We start from the raw sequence: 25,039 nt of genomic DNA, 5'->3' as shown, positions 1-25,039 counted from the left end.
AAGAGATTGATACTTGTGGCCGTCGCACCAAGGCTCACTGGCTCCACCCCCGAGTGTACGAGTGACCGAACATTCTAATCATCGGCGAACTCCAAATACGAGGCAAGTAATGCAAATAATTATTAAGCTATCTACGCCATAATCTTGAAATATATAGCAAAGTAAATGAAACTATAGACACATGTTCACATGCACATTCATACAACTAACTAAAAGCAACAAGTCGATTCTATTGGAATATATAGCAATTATTACAATACGGAAGTTCAAGGACATATCGTTCAAGCTTTAGCAAGTGTTCCCGTCGTAGGATCAGGTTGTACGCCTAGGGGGAATGGACGGCAGCCCTCAAGCGAGTTGAACGGCCTCTCATCACGCGACATCTCCAAGCGGAGTTCTATCTCGTCATTAGGTGGTAGACCGTAGCCGTAGAAGAACTCGCCGGACCTAGCGTTGACATCCCGCGAGATTACCGTGCAAATGAACCGCTGGATGCGACCCCAGTTCTTTCTAATCTCTCTATCGGGGACATCCGCCATGTTTGCAAACCTGTTTCTGAGATTCTCCGGCAGCAACATGTCATCTGCGTACTTTATGTACTCCTGCATCCGAAGGATGGCGTACCACGCGTCCATCCCATTGTCTTGCGTCGATCGCTCGAGGCGGGGAAGTTGGTTGTGTGGGTTAAGACCAAGCCTCCTCGGGATTTCCTCTCTACTTTGAGGGGGCCTGCCTTGTTGGCGAAGCCGGTGAGAGCATCATTGAGAAGGGCCCCGATATGGGTGTAGTCTTTCTTGCGGTCCCTACCCGAGTCGAGATAGACCGCATGCGAGTGTTGCGGGTGCACGACGATGAGGGTGCAGAACTTGTCTCTGCGGAAAACACACGGATTAACCTTTGGAAATGCAAATGGAGATATAGGATAGAATGGTGATGGGGGACTAGCGAGTGATTACTTACTCGGGGAAGTAAGGGATGAGAATGGCGCCCTTTTTAATGTTCGCCAGCATGAAATCCTCGACCTCGCTGGGTGGCAATCGCGCGATCCCCGGCGTTGCGGATGATGCTCTCCCGCATATAGAAGGGGTCCATTATCGCGATGGTCGGCGTCCCCTCCTTAACAATGCTGGGAAGACAAGCTAAGAGCAACTAGGCGAACCACACTAAAGTGGAGCGCTTGCATGCGATAGATGCTGAAGATGTCGTTGAACCGGATGAAGCACAAGTCCGCGGGGTACTTCTCGACGAAGTTCATGCCGGTTGGCACCTTCGCCACGAAGAGAGGGTAAGCGGGATCTTTTGATTTGAGAAGAATGTTCTCCACATGCCCGACAGGTCTCATGCAAGCTTCTCATATCCGGGGTGAGTTTCTTCAGGACATGCTCCGGCGAGCATCGGTTCACCCAAGTGATGCAGAGGTCGCCAATTGTTTGGCAACTTGTCAAGGAGTGGGACCTTGTCCTTGGATTTGGCCGCCGCCTTGTCTTGGGCGTCCTTCTTATTTGCCCTCTTCCTCTTCTTGGGTTGTAGTGCTGGACCATCCATCGCCGTAGTGGCCGTAGCACGGAGTGTGTTTGGGCTCCGCATATTTTTGACGGCGGCGGTGGCGACCTCCTCAGGATTTTCCTCCTCGGCCGTTTCTTGAGAATCGAACGGCTTCTTGGAGCACACATATTTGGAGGCCGGCGCATCCTCATGGACAACTTGTGAAGACGTAGGAATATCCCATTGGAAGTTCTCACGTTCGTATTCCTCGGCCTCTGGCGCAGCCTGGCTGTTGTGGTGGGGCGCTGACCTCCGGCGCAGCCTGGCCGTTCCGGTGGGGCGATGACCACCGGCGCCGCCGGCCGGTCGTGGAGGGACGCTGACATGTGGCGCCGCAAGGTGCTTGTCTTTGCGTGCCGTCGACCTCGAGTAGGTGTTGATCCGAATTAGGGTCTTCGGCCATAGCAGTACCCAACCCTTCAGTGAGGCCAGATTCAACGGGCTATCGTCATCGGCACCATGCGGTTGATTAGGAGGAAACAAATCCTCATACCCCGGTAACGCCCGATCCACTTCAACCCGGTAAACGTCATCCACCATATCTCGTGTGTGCCACTTCTTATCCAGGGGCCGAAGGATGGACCCCTCGCGACGTCTTTGAGTTCGTCGTTTACTCTCATCGGGAAGGTGCATGGCGTTGAGAGCGCCTGCGAGAACATGTGTATGGCGTTAGAGAGAGGGCAAGGATGATGAAACTAATATATTAACTTGATGTACACATTAGTTAATTACCGTGAGGGCGTTGAGCTCGGCTAATGTCGACGGGCCGGCACATGCGGCGGCGGGCGTGCAAGTGACGGAGGGGCTGCTACCCGGCATGGACGGTGAATCCCTAGCACCGGCGACATTGCCGGCGGCCGGAGGAGTCTCCATTATAACATTGTCATTGCCGGCGGACGGCGGCGCCATCGAGTTGCTGCCGTCGAAGCTAACCACTTGCATTTTCGGGGGGGGGGGGCTTGTTTGCCACCCTCATACCACGCGTGTAGAGCATCGAAATCTGCTTGGACCGAAGCGGCGACTTCAGCTTTGACTTCGAGTACGAGTGTAGCTTTGAGTTGCGGTACCAAACCAGCTTGGACTTGGGCTAGGATTGACTCCCTCATTTCCTCCGCCTCCCGCTGCTTCCTCTCACTGCGCGCATTTTTATCGGCCGCAGACGACAAGCCGTAGTGACCATGCTAGTGGCCTGTACCGGCGCCAGCCACACGGCCTCTATGCGGCCTTCTCGTAGGTGAATGCTCATTGACGATGTTTAGCGCCCGTACGAGAGGCTTGTCCCATGCTACCCTGCCCGTCGACGCCTGGGACGAGGAGCCTTCGTCACCTTGAGAAAGTCTTTGTCTTTCTTCTTCCTGCGGAAGAAACGCGAACCATTTAGAAATGTTGCTACTATTATATGAACGATACTTGATCTAATTAAACCGGTAAATTGCTTACCATTTTTTCTCCAATGACAGGACCTTCTTGTCGTTCGTGAACCAAATTATGTCGGTTACGACCTTCGGGTCCGTGACAAGTTCCCCGGTTAGTTTCTTCTTATGGTACCGGGACCTGATGAATCTTCTTTCAAGCGGGTCCTTGTACTTGAGCCAGGGGTTCTCAATGCCGGCATTTACATACGCCTCGTCCTCCTTAGCCCAATAGGGCTCCTTTCCCTCGTACCCACGGCTCCCAAGGTTGTGGTTGCCGATGTTAAGCTCCCGCATTTCCTTCCCCCACAACTTGCGATTCTTGGTTGCTTGTAGCTCTTGATTGGCCACAAAAGCATCAAAGTCCGCCTGGGTGACATGCGGAAAGGCGGAGTGGACCTCTTCGAAACCTTTGCCCTCGGCAATCAGCTTCCGCACCATGTACTTATAGCTGCTGAGGTGTTTGGTGAACTTCAGGAGGGCTTGTGAGTTCACAATGTTGTTGGTTTGATGACTCGGAGGCGTAGTCGCCTAGGAACTTGTATCGTGCGTGCAACCTCGCAATGAGCTGGGCTCGCAAAGGCGCTTTGTTCTCAGCTCGGAGGTCCGTCTCGTTGAGATTGACGACCTCTCGGAGGATACATGCCAGTTGGTTGCCGTACCCCTTGGCAACATCCTTAGGCTCCACCGGCAAACCACTGGCGGGGTCCACCTCTTTTATTGTGTCTCTGCCGGTGGCGACCGTGTTTTGGCGCCTTGCCTTCCGCGGCCTCTTGGAACCACTTGTCCCGGTGCCACTACTCCCGGCGGCGCCGCTAGGATCGTCGCCGCTTGTCTCGCCGCCACCCCCGGCGGCGCCGGTTGCCTCGTCGCCGCTTGGCGCGTAGGTACTACCCCCGGCGGCTTCGCTTGCCTCGTTGCCGCTTGGCTCGTCGGCACTACCCCCAGCGTCATCCTCCATCTCATGGTCCTCGTCGCCGCCAACACCAGCGGCCTCGGCATCCTCCTCCGTCCTAAAGAAGTGCCTATTGTAGTGCTCCTCTAATTCTTCTTAAGACGTCATGGTGGCTTGCACTAATAGAAGATGAAAAAGAGTTAGAATTCACGAAAAAATTCGGCATGACCTTTGCTAAAAATTGGTCATGCCGAGTGCTAGAATTGCCGGAACGGAAATGAATCGACATTCCGGCACTCAATAGCAACTCAATCCCTGTAACAGAAATGCAATTCACATATAGGGGAGACAATACAACCATCACCATAAACGAGAGACAATATAACTTGACCATTACAGTAGGGGAGCAGCTTCATTTTCATTTTCATTTCACAATAACCATCAGTAATAGCACTACAGTAGCATTACAGTAGCACTTAGCATTACAGTAGATGAATGTAAATCAAATTCTCACACTCAGACAACAACAGAATTTCATCATGCTAGCCCTGGATTCAAACCATCTTTACCATTTTACACCATAACCATTTTACATCAACACCATGCTACTCTCTGGCTACATAATTAAAACAGTGCCAAACAGAGCTTGTACCCACTTATAAGACAGTTCCAAAAAACAGATCATTTTAAAATTGGCAGTGGCATATATATGGTTCATTTTAAAATTGGTTTAGTTTCAAACTAGAGAGCATACAACATACAGAGCTTGTACCCACTTATAATAGCATGGACTGCAATAGCATTTTCTCTGGTTTTTACAATAGCATGGACCATTTTCTCTGGTTTTTACAATAGCATGGACCATTTTTTAAATGCAATTTGCTCATTTGCCAACTAGTAATTTGCAATTAATTTGCTCATTTAAACCAATAGTATCATGCATTATTCCAATAGTAGAACCCAACAACATGGATTCCTATTTTTTATTCCCCTCCAAGTCTCAATAAAAACAGCAAACTATCATATACAATCAAATACCTTAACAGGTGTCATCAGCACCATTTGAGCTGTTGAGATAACAAACTAGTTCTGATCTATCCTAGATGGAGCTTACAGCTAATTGCAAGTAATCAGAGAATGCATGAGTTATATAAGCCATTCTTCTATGCACAAAAAGAACCAAAACCAGAGAACAATATCCTATTTATGATGGAGTAACAAATTCATTTAGTTATTCATCAAGATTATCCAGAAATTTTAGGCATCAAATTCAATTTGCTACAAATTCAATTTATATGGCCTATTAGCCAGGGCATCAAATTCATGAATTTAACCAGCAAATTCAATTTGCTACAAATTCAAGATTATCCAGCAATTTATATGATTCATGAATTTAACCAGGGCATCAAATTCATGAATTTAACCAGGGCATCAAATTCAATTTGCTACATAGGCATCAAATTTCATTTGGGCATCAACCAGTTCGTCGTGTGGCATCAAATTTCATTTGGGCAACCTAGCATCTACCAAGAACAGCACACCGTGGGAGTAGAGAGGGGATCGAACAGGGAGGGGAAGAGGGAAGGGGAGAGGGAAGCTTACCGTGGCTGGCGCGCGGGGCAGGTGGTGCTGGCTGGTGGAGGGGACGGTGGCGCCGACGTCCCCGGCCTGCTACGCGCGCTCCTGTCGGCGACTGCTCCTCTCGGCGACGATGGCCCGCGCGGAACGCCTCCTCCTCTCGGCGATGGTGTCGACTGCTCCTCCTCTCGGCGGTGACGCCCTCCTCCTCCTCGCGGCGGCGTTCTCCTCCTCTCGGCGGCTCGGCGGCACGGGGGCGGGTGGAGGGAGGCGGCGCGGTTAGCTAGGGTTCGTTGGTTTGGGAGAATGGGGAAGAAGGAGTCGTGCGTGCGGTTAAGTCCCAGGTATAGCCGGACCCATCTTATTGCCGGCGCACCACCTGTTTGGTTCGCCGGCAACAACTATACCCCCGGTGAACCAAACATGTGGTGCACCGGCAATAAGATGGGTCCGGCTATACCTGGGACTTGTCCCCCAGCCCTGGCTAGCCATTTCCTTTTCTATTTTATTTTATTTTTCTTCATTTCTTTATTTCTTTTCACTTTCTTTTATGTTTCTTTTCTTTTCCCACAAATCCTATACTATTTTATTTCCTTCTCTTTTCAAGATAATAACCAAGCAATATGAGTTAATTATGCATTACAAAAAAATATGAGTTATACATACACTAAATATTGACCAACACAATAATATTGACCAAAAAAATATGAGTTAATTATGCATTACAAAAGCAATATGAGTAATACATTGCAAACAAAGTTTTAAATCATCGATTGAGAAGAGTGTTTCACTTTCTTCTTGCTTTTCTTGCTCGTCGTTGAATAATTTAGCCCCGTGTCGTGACTTCTTCTTTTGAAGGGTCGACCTGACCTCGGTAGCGTGGTCCTGCTTCTTCTTGTGGTGTATGTTGTGTCTTCGTCCTCGGATTCTTCCATCATTGGGTCTCCGACTTGTCCTTCGAAGTCTTCCTCGTTGGCGACTCCATCCTTTCCGACGATGGTCCTCTTGCCTCTCCTCACGATAACACGGCTAGGCCTGGATGGGTCGGTTATGAAGAAGCATTGGTGCACGTGTTCTGCCAGTACCCATGGCTCATTCTGCGCGGTGGCGTTCGTGGACTTTGATTTGTCGGCTTCGGGTAGAAACATGGTGGTGAAATACTGGTCTTCTTTTGTGACGCTCTTAGCCCATCTGATATGGAACATCGGCACTTTCTCCCCAGCGTAGCTAAGCTCCCAGATTTCCTCGATTCTTCCGTAGTATCTAGTCTTTACGTCACCCGTCCAGGAATCCATCGTTACCCACGAGTTACGGTAAACACTTGTTCTTGTCTTTTTCTTCCGTGTAGAATGTGTACCCGTTGATATCGTACGCTTGGTAAGTCATGATGTTGGGCGCGGGGCCATGTGACAAGGCCAATACTAGTTTATCCTTGTCAGAATCCATTGGTGGAGGATTAGCATCAATGTGGTCTTTGAACCAGCGCGCGAAAGAGGAGTTGGGCTCTCTGTATATTTCTGCTTCCGTCATCATCGGCTTGCCACTGTTCTGTATCATGGTTTTGTGCTCTTTCAACCAAGGATCTACTAAGTTGGCCCTGTCAAAGTCGGAAGTCCGACCAGACATGTGCACGTGTAGTTCCTTCCTTCCATTTTTGTGGCCTACTCCCTCGAACCTGCGGAGGTGCTTGTTTTGAGGCAAACCAACAGGGTCCTCGATGTCTAGATAATTCATGCGAAAGAGATGCACTCGTTCGGTGAGCCAGCCACGGACGATGCTTCCATCCGGATGTGACCTGTTACGAACGTATCCTTTAATGACCCCATTCATTCTTTCAAACGGCATCATGTTGTGTAAGAATGCCGGCCCTAGACCGACGATATCATCCATGATATGGACCAACGAGATGGACCATCACGTCAAAGAATGCGGGCGGGAAGTACATCTCAAGCTCACATAGGATCACCACGATCTCTTCCCGGAGCCTTGCGAGTTTCTTCACGCTTATCGACTTCCGAGTTATGACGTCGAAGAAGTTACGGAGCCCGATCAGCGTTGCACGGACATGATCATCCATTATACCTCGGATTGCAACCGGAAGAATCTGCGTCATCATCACGTGACATTCATGACACTTCATGCCGCTGAAGTTTCGTTTCTTGGGGTCCATGTATCTGCTTATTAGCCCAGAGTAACCGAAGGGCACTCTGACTCCTAGAAGGGTGCGTCAGCACTGGGTGCTCAATCCGCTCTTCATCATTCAACACTGCCTCCTTTCTTTCTGCGTGCCAGCGCATGAGCTTTGCTTCCTTGCGGTCCGCGTAGAACCGTTGAAGCCGGGGGGCGAGAGGGAAGTACCACACAACTTTCCGAGGAGCTTTCTTCTTCCCTTTCTTGTACCGTTCAGCTTCACACACATGACATTTGGTCTTGTCCATGTGCTCCTTGCGATACATGATACAGTCGTTGATGCAGGCGTGATACTTTTCGTGGGGTAAGTCGAGAGGGCACGTGATTCTCTTGGCCTCGGCTAGACTACCAGGACACGTGTTCCCAGCAGGAAGGAGATCTTTCACGTATTCCAGGATGTCGTCGACGATTGTGTCCGTCCATCTGTGTTTCGCCTTCATCTGCAGCACATCGAGAGCTACTCTCAAGCGAGACTCCCCCAACCCGCGACCTGAGTCGTACAACGGAGTATTCGAGTCTATCTCGAGTTGCTCAAGCTTTGATTTCCGCTTGGCGCCTTTCGTCTTTTCGAGAAGCAGATCTTGAAGATGAGGGTCCCGCACGACTGAAGCTAGCGGCACCTCTTCGTCATCGTCAAGGTTATTGTCGTCGTCAAGGTTATTGTCGTCGTCAAGGTTATCGTCCTGTGCGACAAACTCTTCATCGTCATCAATATCATGATGCCCTCCTTCTTGCCGGCCATTTTTACCACCGCCGCCGTCGCCCCATTGACCTCCGCGCCATCATCACTCATCCATTGAGTGTGTCCATGCATGAAACCATTAGTGAGCAGGTGCCCCTGCAATTTGCCTGAATACGGGTCAAACCATTTCCCTCGTTTGCATCTCCGGCACGGACACAATACCTCGGTGCGGTTATTTTCATACATGTCGATGATCGCGTGTTTCGGATATCTCATCACGATGCTTTCACTCATCTCGATAACCATTATCGCCTGCATGGTAAGATTACATAATTGATTAGAACCATGCATCCGTCGGTAGTTTTCACGGAAAATTTCGGCATGACCTTCCTACACGGTAGGACATAGGAGCGCCAGAAATGTGCCGAAACGGAAACTTAAAGAATCAACATTTCGGCGCAACGTTGGCAACTCATTTTCAACGCCAACACACAAGCACAAGCACAACATATATATATATATGCCACACACGAGAGCTTTGCTTCAAATGTCCAACATACGTCGATTTCATTCCTCAATTTGTTCATTAATCACCTATTTGTTTGATATATTCGTCAACGAGATCGAGATGTCGCGCCGCTACCACGGCGTATGGAAGCCGACTTTCTAGATCTAGAACTAGATCTAGATCTAGATTGAGCGGTCAATGCGGGATAGTAGATCTAGATCTACATAGGAGGATATGGGAGATGCATGTAGGAAGGGAAGATTTGCTCAAAAAATATGATTTTGTTTGGTCAAATTGGTGAAATTGGGGATAGAAATGGACAAAAATGAGCTGGGTTGGGAGAAGGCTCGGGTTTGTGTGGAGGAGTGAGTGTAGTGGCTTGTGAGTGCTGGTTGGTGGCTGTAATAAGTGCCAGGTTACTGCCGGCGCACCAGGACCTGGGTGCGCCGGCAGTGTATAGCCCATCCGGCTATATCTGCTCCAGACCAGGCCCACAAAGCATTGCCGGCGCACCAGCCCAAGAGCGCGCTGGCAATAGAGAATTACCGCCGGCGCGCTCCTGGGCTGGTGCGCCGGCAATGCTTCGTGGGCCTGGCCCGAGTTGGGGGAGGTGTTGCCAGGAAATAGCGCCGGCGCGTCGTGTCAGCTGGTGCGCCGGCAGTGGGCAGGCATCGCCGGCGCGGCGCTTTTCTGGTGCGCCGGCAACAAGTTCCACTGGCTCATGCCTATGGTGGTGCGCCGGCACCACTTGCCTCCAACTATAGGCTTTTCCCTAGTAGTGATACACACTTTCATGCTTAGGACATCTAGATAAGAGCTTTGTCTGGTTGTGCAAGGTGATGGTTTCATTAAGTGGTCATCATTTTTTATTGCAGTGCAAGGGCGTTTTTCGTTTTTCTAACATCATTTTTTTCATGGAGAGAGAAGAACACCAATGACAATATTATCCAGTTTGTTTTCATCAAGTACCGATGCAAGGTTTCATACCATTACATGACATGTGAGTATGTGACACATTGACTGCTTCAGAGGGATTGTAATATATATGTTTATCTCCAAAAATGGTATTTGGTTACATCGGCATTCCAGATTCTTATTTACTAGGTCATGAAATTAGAAAAGGAGAGTCTTAACTTTATCCTTTCAGGAATCAGTTGGAAATGGTGAAGAACACACTCAAGGCACAAATTCAATATGAATCATGACAACAATTACATGGTAAGCCATGTATGTATTTATTTTCTCCCTGCATTTAAATGAGGGTTGGAAAAAAAGTTGTCAAAAGCACTAAAACTAAATGACTTTTTTATATCTTTAAATACTACAGAATAGTTATTATTGGTCAAGTTTAGCTAAACAAATCAACTTAGTTGAGTTGAAAAAGTTTTAAACTACTATCCCCGTCGCAACTCACAAGTCAGAACTGAACCATATCAACCTTATATACCTTTTGAGAGTTAAAAAAAATTAGCATACCTTTTGGACATGCTTAATAGTTCAGTGAAATTTGAGGACTACTTATTTTTTGGAGACTAATGCAATCTTATCAGCATTCATATATCTATCATTCTAATACCCGGTGAGTTGTTCACTAACATTACACTAATGAATAACTACACAAGTATACAAACAAAAAAATCTAAGATTTTTATGAACTTAATTTTCTGCAACCCCCTTGAACTTATAAGAATTTCCATCATTCTATCGCAAAAATAGAAGAGCGCGGGAACACGCGGCATCATGGTTTAGTATATTAATAAAGAGCGGCTTGATGGGATTCTACCAGACAATGACGCTGTACAAAACATGTCGCATATCTTAAAACAGCAAAGTGCCATTGTATGCAAATAGAAAGACTATACATCAACTTAGTTAAACAATTCCCATTCTTGCCGACAGAGCTAACATGAGAGATTGCTGGATGGCAGTAGAATAGTACCCATGGTATTAACCTTGGCTTTGTACTCGTGGTACCTAGACTCCGAAGCAGAGGCTCTTTTTCCCACACTCTTGCAGTCTAGCAAGTCTACCACAGAGCACTCTTCTTCACTCTTCGGGATCAACTACTGAGTGTTGTTTCATTAGCCTTCTCAGTGCTTCAAGTTCGACAGCAACCTCTATCATCCTTGGCCTCTCTTCACTTTTCAGCCTTAAACATCGCAAAGCCAACTGGGCAACAGTTTTAACATGTCTAGCTCCAGCTTCATCGGCTACTTCATGATCCACAATTTCCATCAACCGATTCTCGTGGAATAATATACTGAAATGCAACGCTAGGCTTCTCACCTCATCCATCTTGCCGCAAAATATTGGTTTCTCCCTTGTCAATAGCTCGATAAGTACTACACCGAAGCTGTAAACATCGCTTCTCTCGGTCAGTTGGCTTGTCTGGAAGTACTCAGGGTCCATGTACCCCATTGTCCCCTGCACTAAGGTGGTCACATGGGTCTGGTTAAGCGGCATTGGCCTTGAAGCCCCAAAATCTGATACCTTTGCGGTGAAGCTCTCGTCAAGGAGTATATTGGAGGACTTGACATCTCTGTGAATGATTGGCGGCTTCGTAGCCATGTGCAAGTATGCAAGTGCTGTGGCAGTTTCAAATGCAATCCTCAGGCGATCCTCCCATGGCATCGGCACCGAAGTATTGTGAAGATGGTGGAAAAGGGCCCCATTGGTGATGAACTCATACACCAACAGGGGAACTTCTGACTCTAGACAAACGCCTATTAGCTGGACCACGTTCTTGTGGTTCACTTGCGAGAGAATGAGCATCTCATTGACGAATTGCTCCACCTGGCTCTCATCAACCCGCTGCGCCTTCTTGATCGCCACGACCATTTGATCGCATAGTACGCCTTTGTAGACCGTCCCAAATCCACCTCTACCAGCTATGTTGTCATCACTGAATCTGTCGGTTGCCTTTTCGAGCTCACCAGATGTGAATATCCTCAACGGCGCCCTCTGAGAGAACATCTGCTGCTTCAGGAGCATGCCACCATTCTGCAGAAAGTATCTCTGTCTTGTCTTGGCAAGCTTTCTCTTCTTAACAAGCCAGTGGGTCCAGAATCCGAGCATGAGGAGAACAAGCAGCAAAGGTATGCCTCCACCTGAAAAAGGGCAGTATAAACTTGGACAAATAAGTGATTTGTTCATGCAGATTGAGCAGATGTAGATATATCAAATTTATGATAATTAAATACTAACCTGCTGTAATCAGTAGTTTTGTATCTCTCCTGCACCCATTGCCCTGCTTCTTACCATCCCCCGCCGTGCCCATTGGGCATACGCAGTCAAAACCACCAACCGTGTTGATGCACTTGTGCGTGCAGGGGTAGTTCATCTCATCTTTGCATTCGTCAATATCTTGTACACAAAATTGCAAAACAAGATCACAAATGGAAACCAGAATAAGGCATATATAGAGATGGTGGCAACCAATGCTTAAGCATGAATCGTAAGCAAACATGAATTTCTCACCTTGGCATCCATCAAGCCCCTGCAAATAGGGGTTCCCATGGAAACCTTCCGAACAGTTGCAGCGGTACCCGGTGTTATTCGCCACCGTGTAACACTCGGTGTTCTCCTTGCACATGTAGGTCTGCGGGGCGCGGCGCGCGTCGGAGCACCTGCCGCCGTATATGGACCAGTCGAGTACCATGGGCAGGTTCGTCAGGTTTCGGTCCAAGTCACCTCTGGAGAAGACGTACGAAGCTTGGTCCGCGATGAACGCCTTGGTGCACCAAGCGCTGGTATTGTTTGTACTGATGTTGCTCCAAGATCCGGAGGGGGACTGCAGGAGCTGGCTGCGTATGCTGGTGACCTCCAAGTACAGCGCCGTGAGCTCCTCGGGCACCGCAGCTTGGCAGCAGCCCACCCCGGAGCACGCACCACTTGAGATGCTCCCCTCGGAAGCGCAAAACGACACGCACCCTCCACGGTAACTATGCTGGCTTTTGATCATCGCCATGGAGTCGCAGCCGACGACGGTGAACTTGTTGAGCTTGTGGGAGAAGGTGAAAGGCGTGCCCGCAAGGTCGAGGAAGTTTGTAGTGACGGGGCCGTTGTTCTGCTGGTGGCACTGGGAGTACACGGTGTCGCCGGTGACTCGTAAGTAGCCCTGGTCCAGTGAGATTTCCATGACTGTGTACTTCCTACCTCCGAGCGACAGCATCGGTCCTGCCGGTTTGCATGATATGTTGAAGCCTGGATTTCTCAGTATGCTCGAGCTGCCGGAGATGGTGAAGGGGTATGGGATGGTGACGGAGCTACCGGGGCATTTCATAGGATCGGATTGGGGAGAACCCGTGAAGAATAGTGAAATCAAGCAGAGAAGAAGCAGCTGCACGAGAAATACTATGGAGGGTGCTGCTGCACAAGGATTACCTCGCGCGCCGAGCATGTTCATGCTCTTTTGATCAATTAACTGATGCAGCTTGGAGGACGGCTTCAGGGTGTTACGCATGTATGAACCTTTGGGTTGCCAGCAAGTAGTTCTGTGAGTATTTCAGAGAAATGCTCCGGTGAGGCAATGAAGAGAAAGACGACCGACTAATGTGCAGTCGTTGCAAAGTTTTCTTGATTTCTTCAGTCAAACAGTTTATGGTGCAGAGTTTTCCTGCTTCCTTCGGTCAAATCGTTTGGCCTACCACGGAAGGAAAATTGCGTTTCGGGTGCACAGAAGAATGCGCAGGTACATGTTTTGTTGCTTCCCCAACAGGAAGCGGCACTAATGTACACTGGCCACAATGCAGTTTTTCCACAAAGACTTGGACGGACACTGGTCACAATGCAGTTTTTCCACAAAGACTTGGACCATCGTCCAGACACCCAAACTTATCCGGACCAAGCAACAAGTTGATATTTCTGCCGACTCTTCTTTTCCACATACTAGCACAGTGCACGAGCATCTTTTTTTGCATCTTTACATTTTTTTGAAATTTGGTTTTGATTTCATACAATGCCATCTAAACAAATACATTTTTTATACCGAAAACCACCTTAAAAGTTCTCAGATTAAACTACATATTTAGTCCATACCGTCTTTGTACGAAAAAAATGCATGCAAAGCACGAGAATAACACCATCTTCCTTTTTTTTTTGAAACACAAGGGTGGCACGTCACTGGAAGGTTCATCTTGCTATCCTTTTTTTATAATGTGTGATTTTATTAAGCTCAAATCCTTCGCATAAAAGCGATACAAGCCATAGGGGTTTACATACACCCCATTTTTACACAACCACAAAATAAGAAATAAAAAATTAAAAGAAAAATATGATTGCCTGTGTGTCATTCGTATAACGTCTAACGTGGTGGAGGGCCGAAAGGTGGTACACTACAATGCCATTCATAGTCTTTGAGGACCTGGGGAGAAAGATGATCCACTAATGTATACTCGTGGGGATCACAGTAGGAAAATTGTGTTTTTGGAGCACAATTTTCTTGTTTCATTTAGTCAAATCGTTTACCCCTACCATGGGAGTAAATGATTTCCCGGTCGAGATATACATCGATAGGTGTATGTTCCCCTCAAAACACGGTTTTTTTGTTGTTGAAATAAACGATAATAAATTAAGCTAGAAGCTGCCTCATTAAAAATCTTCCGATCCCCTTAGGTACCCCGGTAAGAAAAAGAGTGCATCTGGAACTTGCTACCCTTGAAATATACATCAAGAGGTGTACGTTCCACTCAAAACATGGTTGGCCCCAAAGACCTTGATGAAAAATCAAGTGTTTGGCCTAACTATTTGTGGTATGTTCTTTCCACCACCGGAAAGTTGTCGTTTGATGGCACAAGTAAAGCACATGAACACTTGTCACTATAGGTTTAGTTGTGCACATGGAACCTAAAGCATTCTTAGAGAATCTCCCACAGTGGCCCCAAGTTAGGACTACCAAACCACTAGTAGGGGCCGGCATGGGAAATCAAAGGGATACGTGCGGCGGTGATTGGGGTGGCGATTCCGGCGGTGGATGTGGTTGTGGCAGGGACGATGGAGGTGGTTGGAGAGGCGGGACAACAGGCTTAGGGCAACCATAACCAAGTGGCAGGGGTGCTAGACAAGTAGGGAGGACGGGGCGTCAGTGATAGAGCAACATGGTTCGATGTCTTGGTGACAGATGGCCAGCCATTTGGTAGTAAGGAAGAAGAGGCGGTTGGGCACGAGAGATGAAAATTTTGCATGCCCTTATACCTACCGAATGGGGTATGTAGGGGAGGGGTTGTATTAGGAGTTTTGAGATTGGGTACTGGTAGGGGCCTAGAGATGAATTTTTGGCCATAACACCTAAAAATGGGTAGCGAGGTAGTTTAGAGGCCTTGCTAGAGATGCTCGTAGGAAGGTGTTTGTCGACTAACCCTTTGTTTCTACAACTAAGCTATGGTACTAGAGCATCTGCAACATGCCTCTGCAAATTATTTTATGAGGGGTTCGGGCTAAAAAAAAAATAGCGGCAGGGGGACCCTACTTAGCCCCCACAAAATAGTATTGCATGCTAGAGCCCCTGCTAGCTACAAGGGGTCTGCCATAGCCCCCAAGCCCCCAACTGGTAGGTAATAAGACTTCACCTCCCGTTCCTAGGCACACCTCTCTCACTTCTTGTGCGGCCCTAGAGTCGGTTGTCCCCACCCTTGTGCCTTTCCTCTGTCACCTCCCCTCTTATGCATGACTCACATCCAACTTCCGGTAACTTTAGCCTTCCCTCGCATGCCACATGCGACAAAATAATAAATAACAAAGATGATGACCCACTAACGGTTGGATCCCACATGTAAGTGAAAAATGAGGCTCTAATATGGGGGTTATGGCTGAAGTTGATGGCACTTTGGAGGCTGAAAAGTATGGGGTCAGCCCATGCTTTGCTTTTGAGGACTCCGAAATGGGGAGTTGTGTTGCATGCTCTTAAGCAGATTTTGGCGCATGGGCTCCTTAACGCAAAAGTACATTTTGGTCCTTTGATATAACTAATATAAGTCTAGTGCATAAACATTACAGCCAAAGCAAATTCCATGGTAAAAATTAACTCGGTGTCTCGGTAAAAATGTTTTAGAATGAGATACGCCATTCTTCGGAGAATAGAATGTCATTTAATTCAAAGTATGTACCAGAAAATTAATACAAGAATACAACTTCAGTGCATAGCCATTATAACCAAAGAAAACCCAATGATAAAAACTGTGTCAGTGTCTCGCTACGAAATGCTTTAGAAGGAGATGTACCTTTTCTCAACGGATAGAATGTCATTTATTAGAAAATGTTCTGCATGGGATGTACAGAACTAATAGAAGTCCACTGCGTAACCACTATAAAAAACCAAATCCAATGGTAAGAAACTAGCTAGGTATCTCGCTACAAGATATTTTGGATTTGGATGTACCTTTGTTTAGCCAGTAGAATGTCATTTCTAGAAAATATTTTTAGGAGATATACTGGAGAATTAATACAAGTATAGTGCATATAATCAGATAAAATAATATGATAAAAACTAGCTAGGAATCTTGCTACAAAATGTTTTAGATTGAGACGTTGCTTTCTTCAGCGGATAGAATGCCATTTGCTTCTTTTTTTTTAGAATAAGAATGCCATTTGCTTCTTCTTTTTTTGAGAGACTGAATGCCATTTCCTAGAAATACAAAGTTTGGTTCAAGATTCTGGGCAACCTTCTAGGCCCATAAATGCAACTTTTGTAGGTCCATACATCTTTGGGCCGGCTAATCAAGAGTGTATCTCGTGTTCGGCAGGAATGATCAGCCCAGTATAGAACATGCTTTTGTCTATTCTTTTTCTAGACAAATATTTCTGAGCTAAATACACACGCAGTTCCAGAAATTGAGGTGAATTAGTCCTAATATTTGCGGTATAGTGCAAAACTAGTCATTCTGGTGCAGACACGTCACGATGTATTTTTCACGAAAACAACCTTACACAATTTTAAACTTACATGTAACCATGTTACTGCTTAAAATGTAAAATATTATGGGCACCGTCAAGCTGCTACCCGATTATCTGTAACCACCACAGCACTAGCATCTTCATACCTTTAGCCTTATTATAACTTACTTAGACGCATTTCTACGTTGACAGCCCACACGGGCCTTTCGTGACGTTTTAGTAATTATGTTAGTAACAAGCCGGCCGAAAATCTTTCCTTTGAGAGACACGCTGCAATTCTCTAAGTCTTCCAAGTTGATGACCTTTTCTTTGCTTCTCATTTCTCAACCGAATGCATGTGTCGAGCTTGGCGCGTCTCTCATCACTAGACCCATGTAGTGGAGTTTTTTCACCATCGTCGGAGCACCACCAAGCTCGTAGTGTTTTTCGCCCGACCATTCCATCAACGCCGGCGAGCCACGCGCGTCTGCTCTGTGATGGGCACCGTCGAGGGAGGGATCCTGAACAGAGCTAATAGAATGTCATTTACTAGATAACATTCTGCAGGGGATGTACTACTGAACTAATAGAATCGAAGGGCCTCTGCCGAATTTCATTAAGATAGAACAAAGGAAATACAAAGTTTGGTTCAGGCACGGCTGAGATAGCCGAAAGACAATGTCAAAGCCACAGACACAAAGAAAAGCCCCAAGTAGGGGTTTTAGCCTAAACCACTAATACTGACACACAGGCACCATGCAACCTCTAAAAAGCTACAATACATCCAGCAGCTCTCCAGGCTCGTATGTCTTCAGTAATCAGCTCGAAGACCTTGCTTGCCGTGTTAAAAACTTGCTGAAAGATGCGGCTGTTACGCTCCTTCCAAAGACTCCAGTGTACAAGGATGACTACCGTGTCAAAATCCCTCCGCAGATCTTTCGGAGCTTTCTTCCTCGCTCTCAGCCACCATTCTTCCGTGCTCGAGAAGTTGCTGCTGGGGATAGGAAAGTCCGCCTTGGTCCAATCTCTGAACTTGCGCCACACCTGATGAGAGAACCGGCAATGCACAAATAAGTGAGTACAGGTATCGTCGCCAACGCTGCACAAAGGGCAGGTCGCATTGTGAGGCCAGCCGCGTTTCAAAAGGTTGTCCGCAGTGAGGCATTTCTTGTGCACAGCCAACCACATAAAAAATTTGCATTTCATGGGTGCCTTGGACTTCCATATCGGCTTAGCGCAGGAGAACTTGGTGTTGGCCATGAAAAACATATTGTACGCCGACTTGACTGTGAAGACATCATTCACCGTACAATGCCAGACCGCCTCATCGATCTTCCCCACCATCAGGTCGGTGCCTTCTACAATGTCCCAAAGATGTAGATATTGCTCTATAGCCTGTGCTGAGAACCCTCCCGCCTATTCTCGAGCGTCATAGCCACTGAAATTTTGGAGTCACAGACAAAACTGAAGAGAGCAGGCAACTTGAACTGCACCGACCGCCCACCTGGAAGCCAGGCGTCTGTCCATAACTTAGCTCGCTCACCATCACCCAACCTGATAAAAATAGCAGCCCTGAAGAGCTCCAACGAGTCTTGGTCATCGTCCGCCGGCATGAGTGACCATGGTCTCGGTTCAAGCGACCAACGGAGCCAAGGCCAACGACATCTTAGGGCCGTGATACGTCTCCGACGTATCGATAATTTCTTATGTTCCATGCCACATTATTGATGATATCTACATGTTTTATACATACTTTATGTTATATTTATGCGTTTTCCGGAACTAACCTATTGACGAGATGCCGAAGGGCCAGTTCGCTGTTTTACTGCTGTTTTTGGTTTCAGAAATCCTAGTAAGGAAATATTCTCGGAATCGGACGAAATCAACGCCCAGCATCTTAGGACCACGCGAAGCTTCCAGAACACCCGAGAGAGGCCAGAGGGGGGCTACAGGCCCACCAGATGACACCCTGGCGCGGCCAAGGGGGGACCCGCGCCCCCCTGTTGTGTCGTCGCCTCGTTGACCTTCCGACTCCGCCTCTTCGCCTATATAAAGGTCCCTGACCTAAAACCTCGAGACGAAAAAGCCACGGTACGAGAAACCTTCCAGAGCCGCCGCCATCGCGAAGCCAAGATCCGGGGGACAGGAGTCTCTGTTCCGGCACGCCGCCGGGACGGGGAAGTGCCCCGGAAGGCTTCTCCATCGACACCGCTGCCATCTCCACCGCCATCTTCATCACCGCTGCTTGTCTCCCATGAGGAGGGAGTAGTTCTCCATCGAGGCTCGGGGCTGTACCGGTAGCTATGTGGTTAATCTCTCTCCTATGTACTTCAATGCAATAATCTCATGAGCTGCCTTACATGATTGAGATTTATATGATGATGCTTGTAATCTAGATGTCATTATGCTAGTCAAGTGGGTTTTACTTATGTGATCTCCGGAGACTCCTTGTCCCACGTGTGTAAAGGTGACGAGTGTGTGCACCGTGTGGGTCTCTTAGGCTATATTTCACAGAATACTTATTCACTGTTATGAATGGCATAGTGAAGTGCTTATTTATATCCCTTTATGATTGCAATGTGTTTTGTATCACAATTTATCTGTGTGCTACTCTAGTGATGTTATTAAAGTAGTTTATTCCTCCTGCACGGTGTAATGGTGACAGTGTGTGCATCGTGTAGTATTTGGCGTACGCTATGATTGTGATCTCTTGTAGATTATGAAGTTAACTATTGCTATGATGGTATTGATGTGATCTATGCCTCCTTTCGTAGCGTGAAGGTGACAGTGTGCATGCTATGTTAGTACTTGGTTTGGTTATGTTGATCTGTCATGCACTCTAAGGTTATTTAAACATGAACATCGAATATTGTGGAGCTTGTTAACTCCGGCATTGAGGGTTCGTGTAATCCTACACAGTTAGTGGTGTTCATCATCTAACAAGAGAGTGTAGAGTCTAGCATTTATCTATTTATTCTGTTATGTGATCAATGTTGAGAGTGTCCACTAGTGAAAGTATGATCCCTAGGCCTTGTTCCTAAATACTCGCTATCGCTGCTTGTTTACTCGTTTTACTGCATCTCTACTCGTCCGCAATATTACCACCATCAACCACACGCCAGTCCTGGGCAAAGCACTTTTACTGGTGCCGTTGCTACTGCTTATATTTATTCATACCACATGTATTTCACTATCTCTTCGCCGAACTAGTGCACCTATTAGGTGTGTTGGGGACACAAGAGACTTCTTGCTTTGTGGTTGCGGGGTTGCATGAGAGGGATATCTTTGACCTCTTCCTCCCTGAGTTCGATAAACCTTGGGTGATCCACTTAAAAGAAACTTGCTGCTGTTCTACAAACCTCTGCTCTTGGAGGCCCAACACTGTCTACAAGAATAGAAGCACCCGTAGACATCAGGCGGTGCTGAAGCTTCGCAGATTTAGAACACCGAGCCCTCCATTGCTTAACGGTTGACACACACGTGACCAGGGAAGTAGACAATGCCCGCCATTAATTTCCTCCTCACCTTTCCAAACAAAACCTCTGCACCGGCGATTGATAATGTCGAGAGCCCATTGAGGCAGCGATAAGACTGACAATAGGTGAAGAGGTAGCGCCACCAGTACCGACCTGGTGAGTGTGAGCCTACCTCCGGTGTAAAGGAACCGAGGCTTCCAGCCTTTCAATTTCCCGGAGAATTTGTCGATGAGGGTCCAAACATCCGAACGCTTGAGCCGGCCTGTGGTAAGAGGAAGTCCTAGATAGATAATAGGAAAATCTTTCCTAATGCAGCTGAAGTGGTTGGCCACCGAGGAAGCAGTGTCCTCGTCGCAGCGAATACAGGTGGTGTGGGTCTTCTGAACTAATAGAAGCCCACTGCATAACCACTATACAAAACCAAATCCAATGGTAAAAACTAGCAAGGTATCTGGCTACAAAATATTTTAGATTGAGATGTACCTTTCTTTAGCCGGTAGAATGTCATTTACTAGAAAATGCTTTTAGGAGTACAAGTCCAGTGCATATAATCAAAGAAAAATACAACGATAAAAGCTAGCTAGGTATCTTTGCTACAAAATGTTGTAGATTGAGATGTTGCTTTCTTCGGGTAGAATGCATGCCATTTGCTAGAAATTGTTTCAGATTGAGATGTCTGTTCTTTTTCTAGACAAATGTTTCCGTCTGTTAATTCAGAATTCAGAACTACAATCTCCGCAAAAAATAGGCAGAACCTCAGAAACGGTTAAGAGTTGACTCGTCTTAAGCATTGACTATATCTCCGATAATGGTGATCTCGAGCATTGACTCAACGAAGGCGAGGCGTAAGTGTTACTTGTACGTCGCAGTACCTGTCTATATACACTTTTTCCAGGTCTATTATTGCGCATTATTTGAACTACTCGCCTTCGTTACCGTTGACCGATCGACAACCTGGATAAACAAATATGAAATCTCGAAGATTAAGACAGAGGAAAATGCAGGGTGATGATGCATTATGATGACTGAGCTTATGGTGATGATGATTGGGTCGGTCGCAACGTGGGCAGAGAGGATGAGCAGCACCACCGCCCAGCATGGGCATGTTCCCCGCTTCGGTCGGCGCAGGCCCTACACCTTCTTCTTCCACCTTCCCAGAACAAGCTAAGCCCCCGTTCCATTCATACACCTTGACCTTGGGCCTCGGCTATATATATGCCACCTCCATTGATCTCCCATCGCACCAAGACAAATCAAGAAACAAGTGAGAGATAAGCTCCCAACACAGATCGATCCACCCAAGCATCCATGGACCTCGACAATGGCATGGAGATGGAGATGGAGAAGCCTTCTCCTCTTCACCGGAGCCTCTCCACCGTCACCTACGGGTCGGTCTCCAGCACCTACATTGCATCTTCATCATGATTGTGCCATGGATCGTACTGACGCGGTGTTTCTCTGTTGCAGCTGCGGCAGGTGCGGCTACGACCTGAAGCTGAGCTCGCTGGCGCGGGACACGGCGGGCATGGTCGGCGCCGGCGCGAGTACGGGGTGCGGGCGGGGCGGCGGGGCAGCTATGGTGGTGTTCGACGCCATCGACGACGCGCGGTTCGGGCACCTGGACGAGTTCCGGTGCCTCGACGTGCGCGCGCGGCGCCTCTTCGCGCGCCGGACGCGGCTGCTCTGCCGCAAGTGCGGCTCCCACGTCGGCTTCGGCTACGACGACAACACCGCCGCCACCAGGCCGCCGCGGTACCACATCAAGATCCGGGCCCTGCACCCCGCCTCCCAGGACGACGAGGCCGCCGACGCGACGCCGGTGCATGCGTGACGATCTGATGCCGAATTCTTGTGCAGCTATAGCTTCTGTCTTTTCTCTCTTCCATTTTCATTTTTTTTTCTTGATGCGTTCGCGAGTCGCTGCCGCTGCTGTCGTTTTCGCTCCTCAAAGTCGCTCGCTTGAATCTCAAGAAAATGCACAGACTGATTGATTGCAAATTTGGAATCTTTTTTTTTTCCTTCCGATTGTTTAGTACGCAGTAAAATAAAGCAAAACTATTAAGAATGCGCGCGCTAGACCCGGCCACACGATCGTGGGTGGTGTCACCGTCCCACGTTTAAGAGGGAGTTGACTCATCACGAGCAATGACTTTGTGTTTAGATGACGATGATCTCGAGCATTTGACTTGAGGAAGCCATTGGTACATGTATGGACGACGCATCTTCCATATCTAAATAGGTCTACCTCACTAAGGGCATGTTTGATTTATAGGAAAAACACAGGGATACAACAGGAATGCAGGTGCAAAACAGAAATTTGAAAGACATGGAAATTTTGCAAATTTGGTGTTTCGGTCGCAGGAATAGGAAAAACACATGAATCATAAACATGATCTATCAAAGTCAAACCATACGTTAAAGTAAAATTATGATGTTATTATGCAACTAAAAACCTCAGGATAGTTCCCGTCGACAGCGAGGCGCCTGTGGTGACTTCGTCAATTTCAAGATCCAATCCGCCGGCTCAGTCTTCCGGAGGTGCTCATAGGGGTAGGGTGTGCGTGTGTGCGTTCATAGGGGTGAGTGTATGCGCGTGTATGTGAGCGCCTGCGTTTGTACTGTGTTTCTCAAAAAAAAAAAAAAAAAACCTCAGGATAGTTCTTTGTTCGTAGGAGTTTGGAGGGGTGGATTGTAGCTGCGTTTTTCTTTTATAAAACTGCGATCAAAAGAAATTGTCGCATGCTTCTCTTTCGCTCCATTCCTTTGAACCAAACAAATAACTAGTGCCACATGTATGTTAATCTAGTTTGTCGGTCCCTTTAAAAAATATTTGGCATACCACTGTCTGCTAACTTGTTTTTATCAAGTGTAACAAAAAAATACCTAGTTGTCAAGCAAATTGTCGCCGAGTGTGGCACTTAAACCGTTTGCAAGTTTGTAGAAAATTTTGTTGAGTGCCACAGGTAGTCCGCAACTCCTGAATTCGATAGTGGAAGCGGTTAAAATATGTCTATTTCCGAAATAAGATCTCGGCGTGGATGCACGGGTGGTGCGTCGTGTCCAACCAGTGGCCGAAGCAAACTAGGGAAGCACGGCAAACACGGTTCGTACGTGTGGTGATGATCCACGTACCAAATTGTGTTGCTTTTTCACGATCAACAAGTTTTCCCAAGAAACTAGAATGGGTGTACATAATTCCAGTCTAATACCTACATATTGGATTTTTAGAATCTCTGAAACTCGTTGTTTGATTTTTTTTCTAGACACACACACAGAGAGGGAGAGAGGGAGAGAGGGAGAGGGGGAGAGAGAGAGAGAGAGAGAGAGAGAGAGAGAGAGAGAGAGAGAGGGAGAGGGAGAGGGGAGAGAGGGAGAGAGGGAGAGGGGGAGGGGGAGGGGGAGGGGGAGGGGAGGGAGAGAGGGAGAGGGGGAGGGGGAGGGGGAGGGGGAGGGAGAGAGAGAGAGAGAGAGAGAGAGAGAGAGAGAGAGAGAGAGAGAGAGAGAGAGAGAGAGGGAGAGGGAGAGGGAGAGGGAGAGGGAGAGGGAGAGGGAGAGAGAGAGAGAATGTGCTCTGTGAGCTTTCCTTTTGGGCTCTTTATCGGCCAATGGCCAAAACAAAAGACGAACCCGTTGTTCGTTCAAATTAGCCACACCAGCATCACTCGTCCCATCGTGTGCCATGAATCCATGAAGGAACAAAACATATGTGCTAATGTCATCCTTTGCAGACAATAAAAATAAAGATAAATATTATCCAGATGGAGGATTCTTGAAGTAATGTTAATGAAGGGATCTTCTTTCACATTTCAAAGAATTATGACCTGATTGCGTGCTTTCAAGACAATGCAATTTGCGTGTTTGTGATGGGAAGCTAATAAATAGTTGGGACTTGGGAGGATGATTGGGTTCCACTACGCCAAAATGAAAAAAAAATACCTCTAAAAGGCAATATATTATTTTAAAGAATGTTGATCAGTTAATTGGTGCAAATGGTAATTAGGATGAGGAGCCCTTGAGATATACTTGTGGTCGATTGATGTCAATAGTATCCTTTCTTTTCCTTTAAGTCAAAATGGCATGGAAGATTTTATAGCATTGAGGTCTAATAAGAAATGTTTCTTCATTGCGAGATCGCTTGATCATATATGTAGTGGGAATCACAATTAAGAAACAATCTAAGAATAATAAAAGGATCATGTAATGCTAATCGAAGCCCGATACGGGAGGAGCTTTGGAAAAGCAAACTAATAGGAAAAGTGAAAAAAAAAACTTCGGATGGAAATTCGTATAAGGATTTCTTCCCTGCTTGGGTGCTTTGGCAAATATGCACATTATAGTAAATTGCTCGTGCCCAATTTGTTCAAGTGCACGTGAGGATATCAAGCATATTTTCTTTTCTTGTGAAGGAGCGAAAGAAATTTGGAGAAAGATGGGATTATAGAATGTAGTCGAGGGAGCATGGGCAATAGACAGATCGGGTAGTGCCATTTGGGACTATTTAATCTTGTGGAAGTTTACTAATCCCATGAATGATCATTTGCTGATCTAAGGGAGGTAATCATTACAATGGCCTGGTATATTTGGTGGGTTCGACGACATAAGGTCTATGGTGAAAGTGTGCAGACGATTAACTAATTGGTTATGAATATTCAGACCTTGGTGTCGATCTTTGTTCATGCAAAAAAATCCAAAGCAACAAAGGAGGGAGAGCAAGTGGATGAAGGATCGCGAGGTTTTTGTATTGGTTAATATAGAGGCAACTTTTCATCCTGACACAAGGAGAGGATCACTGGTGTACTGATAAGTGATGATAAGAGGTCATTTTCTTACTACCTCTAATGAACATGTGAGACGCAACTACTACGGAGGTGCTGGCATTCAGGC

At 47.1% G+C, this 25,039-nt stretch overlaps 2 protein-coding genes across 2 annotated transcripts; one reads left to right on the top strand and one right to left on the bottom strand.

The window, feature by feature from the left end:
• Positions 1–10,760: 10,760 nt before the first annotated feature.
• LOC124649534 (wall-associated receptor kinase 3-like) lies at positions 10,761–13,247 on the bottom strand. Its single transcript, XM_047189148.1, has 3 exons — positions 12,288–13,247; positions 12,015–12,173; positions 10,761–11,917 (listed from the first exon to the last, which is right to left on the bottom strand). The coding sequence occupies exons 1-3, from the start codon at positions 13,213–13,215 to the stop codon at positions 10,857–10,859; spliced, it is 2,148 nt and encodes a 715-aa protein (XP_047045104.1). The 5' UTR covers positions 13,216–13,247; the 3' UTR covers positions 10,761–10,856.
• Positions 13,248–21,408: 8,161 nt separating this feature from the next.
• LOC124705578 (uncharacterized protein At4g08330, chloroplastic-like) lies at positions 21,409–22,173 on the top strand. The gene is made up of 2 exons (XM_047237280.1): positions 21,409–21,543; positions 21,623–22,173. Exons 1-2 carry the CDS (start codon positions 21,464–21,466, stop codon positions 21,984–21,986), a joined length of 444 nt encoding a protein of 147 aa, XP_047093236.1. The 5' UTR covers positions 21,409–21,463; the 3' UTR covers positions 21,987–22,173.
• The last annotated feature ends 2,866 nt before the right edge of the window (positions 22,174–25,039 follow it).

This window comes from Lolium rigidum, chromosome 4 (assembly GCF_022539505.1).
Source record: "Lolium rigidum isolate FL_2022 chromosome 4, APGP_CSIRO_Lrig_0.1, whole genome shotgun sequence".
NCBI classification, from domain to species: Eukaryota; Viridiplantae; Streptophyta; class Magnoliopsida; order Poales; family Poaceae; genus Lolium; species Lolium rigidum.
This window is presented reverse-complemented; position numbering and strand designations above follow the sequence as displayed.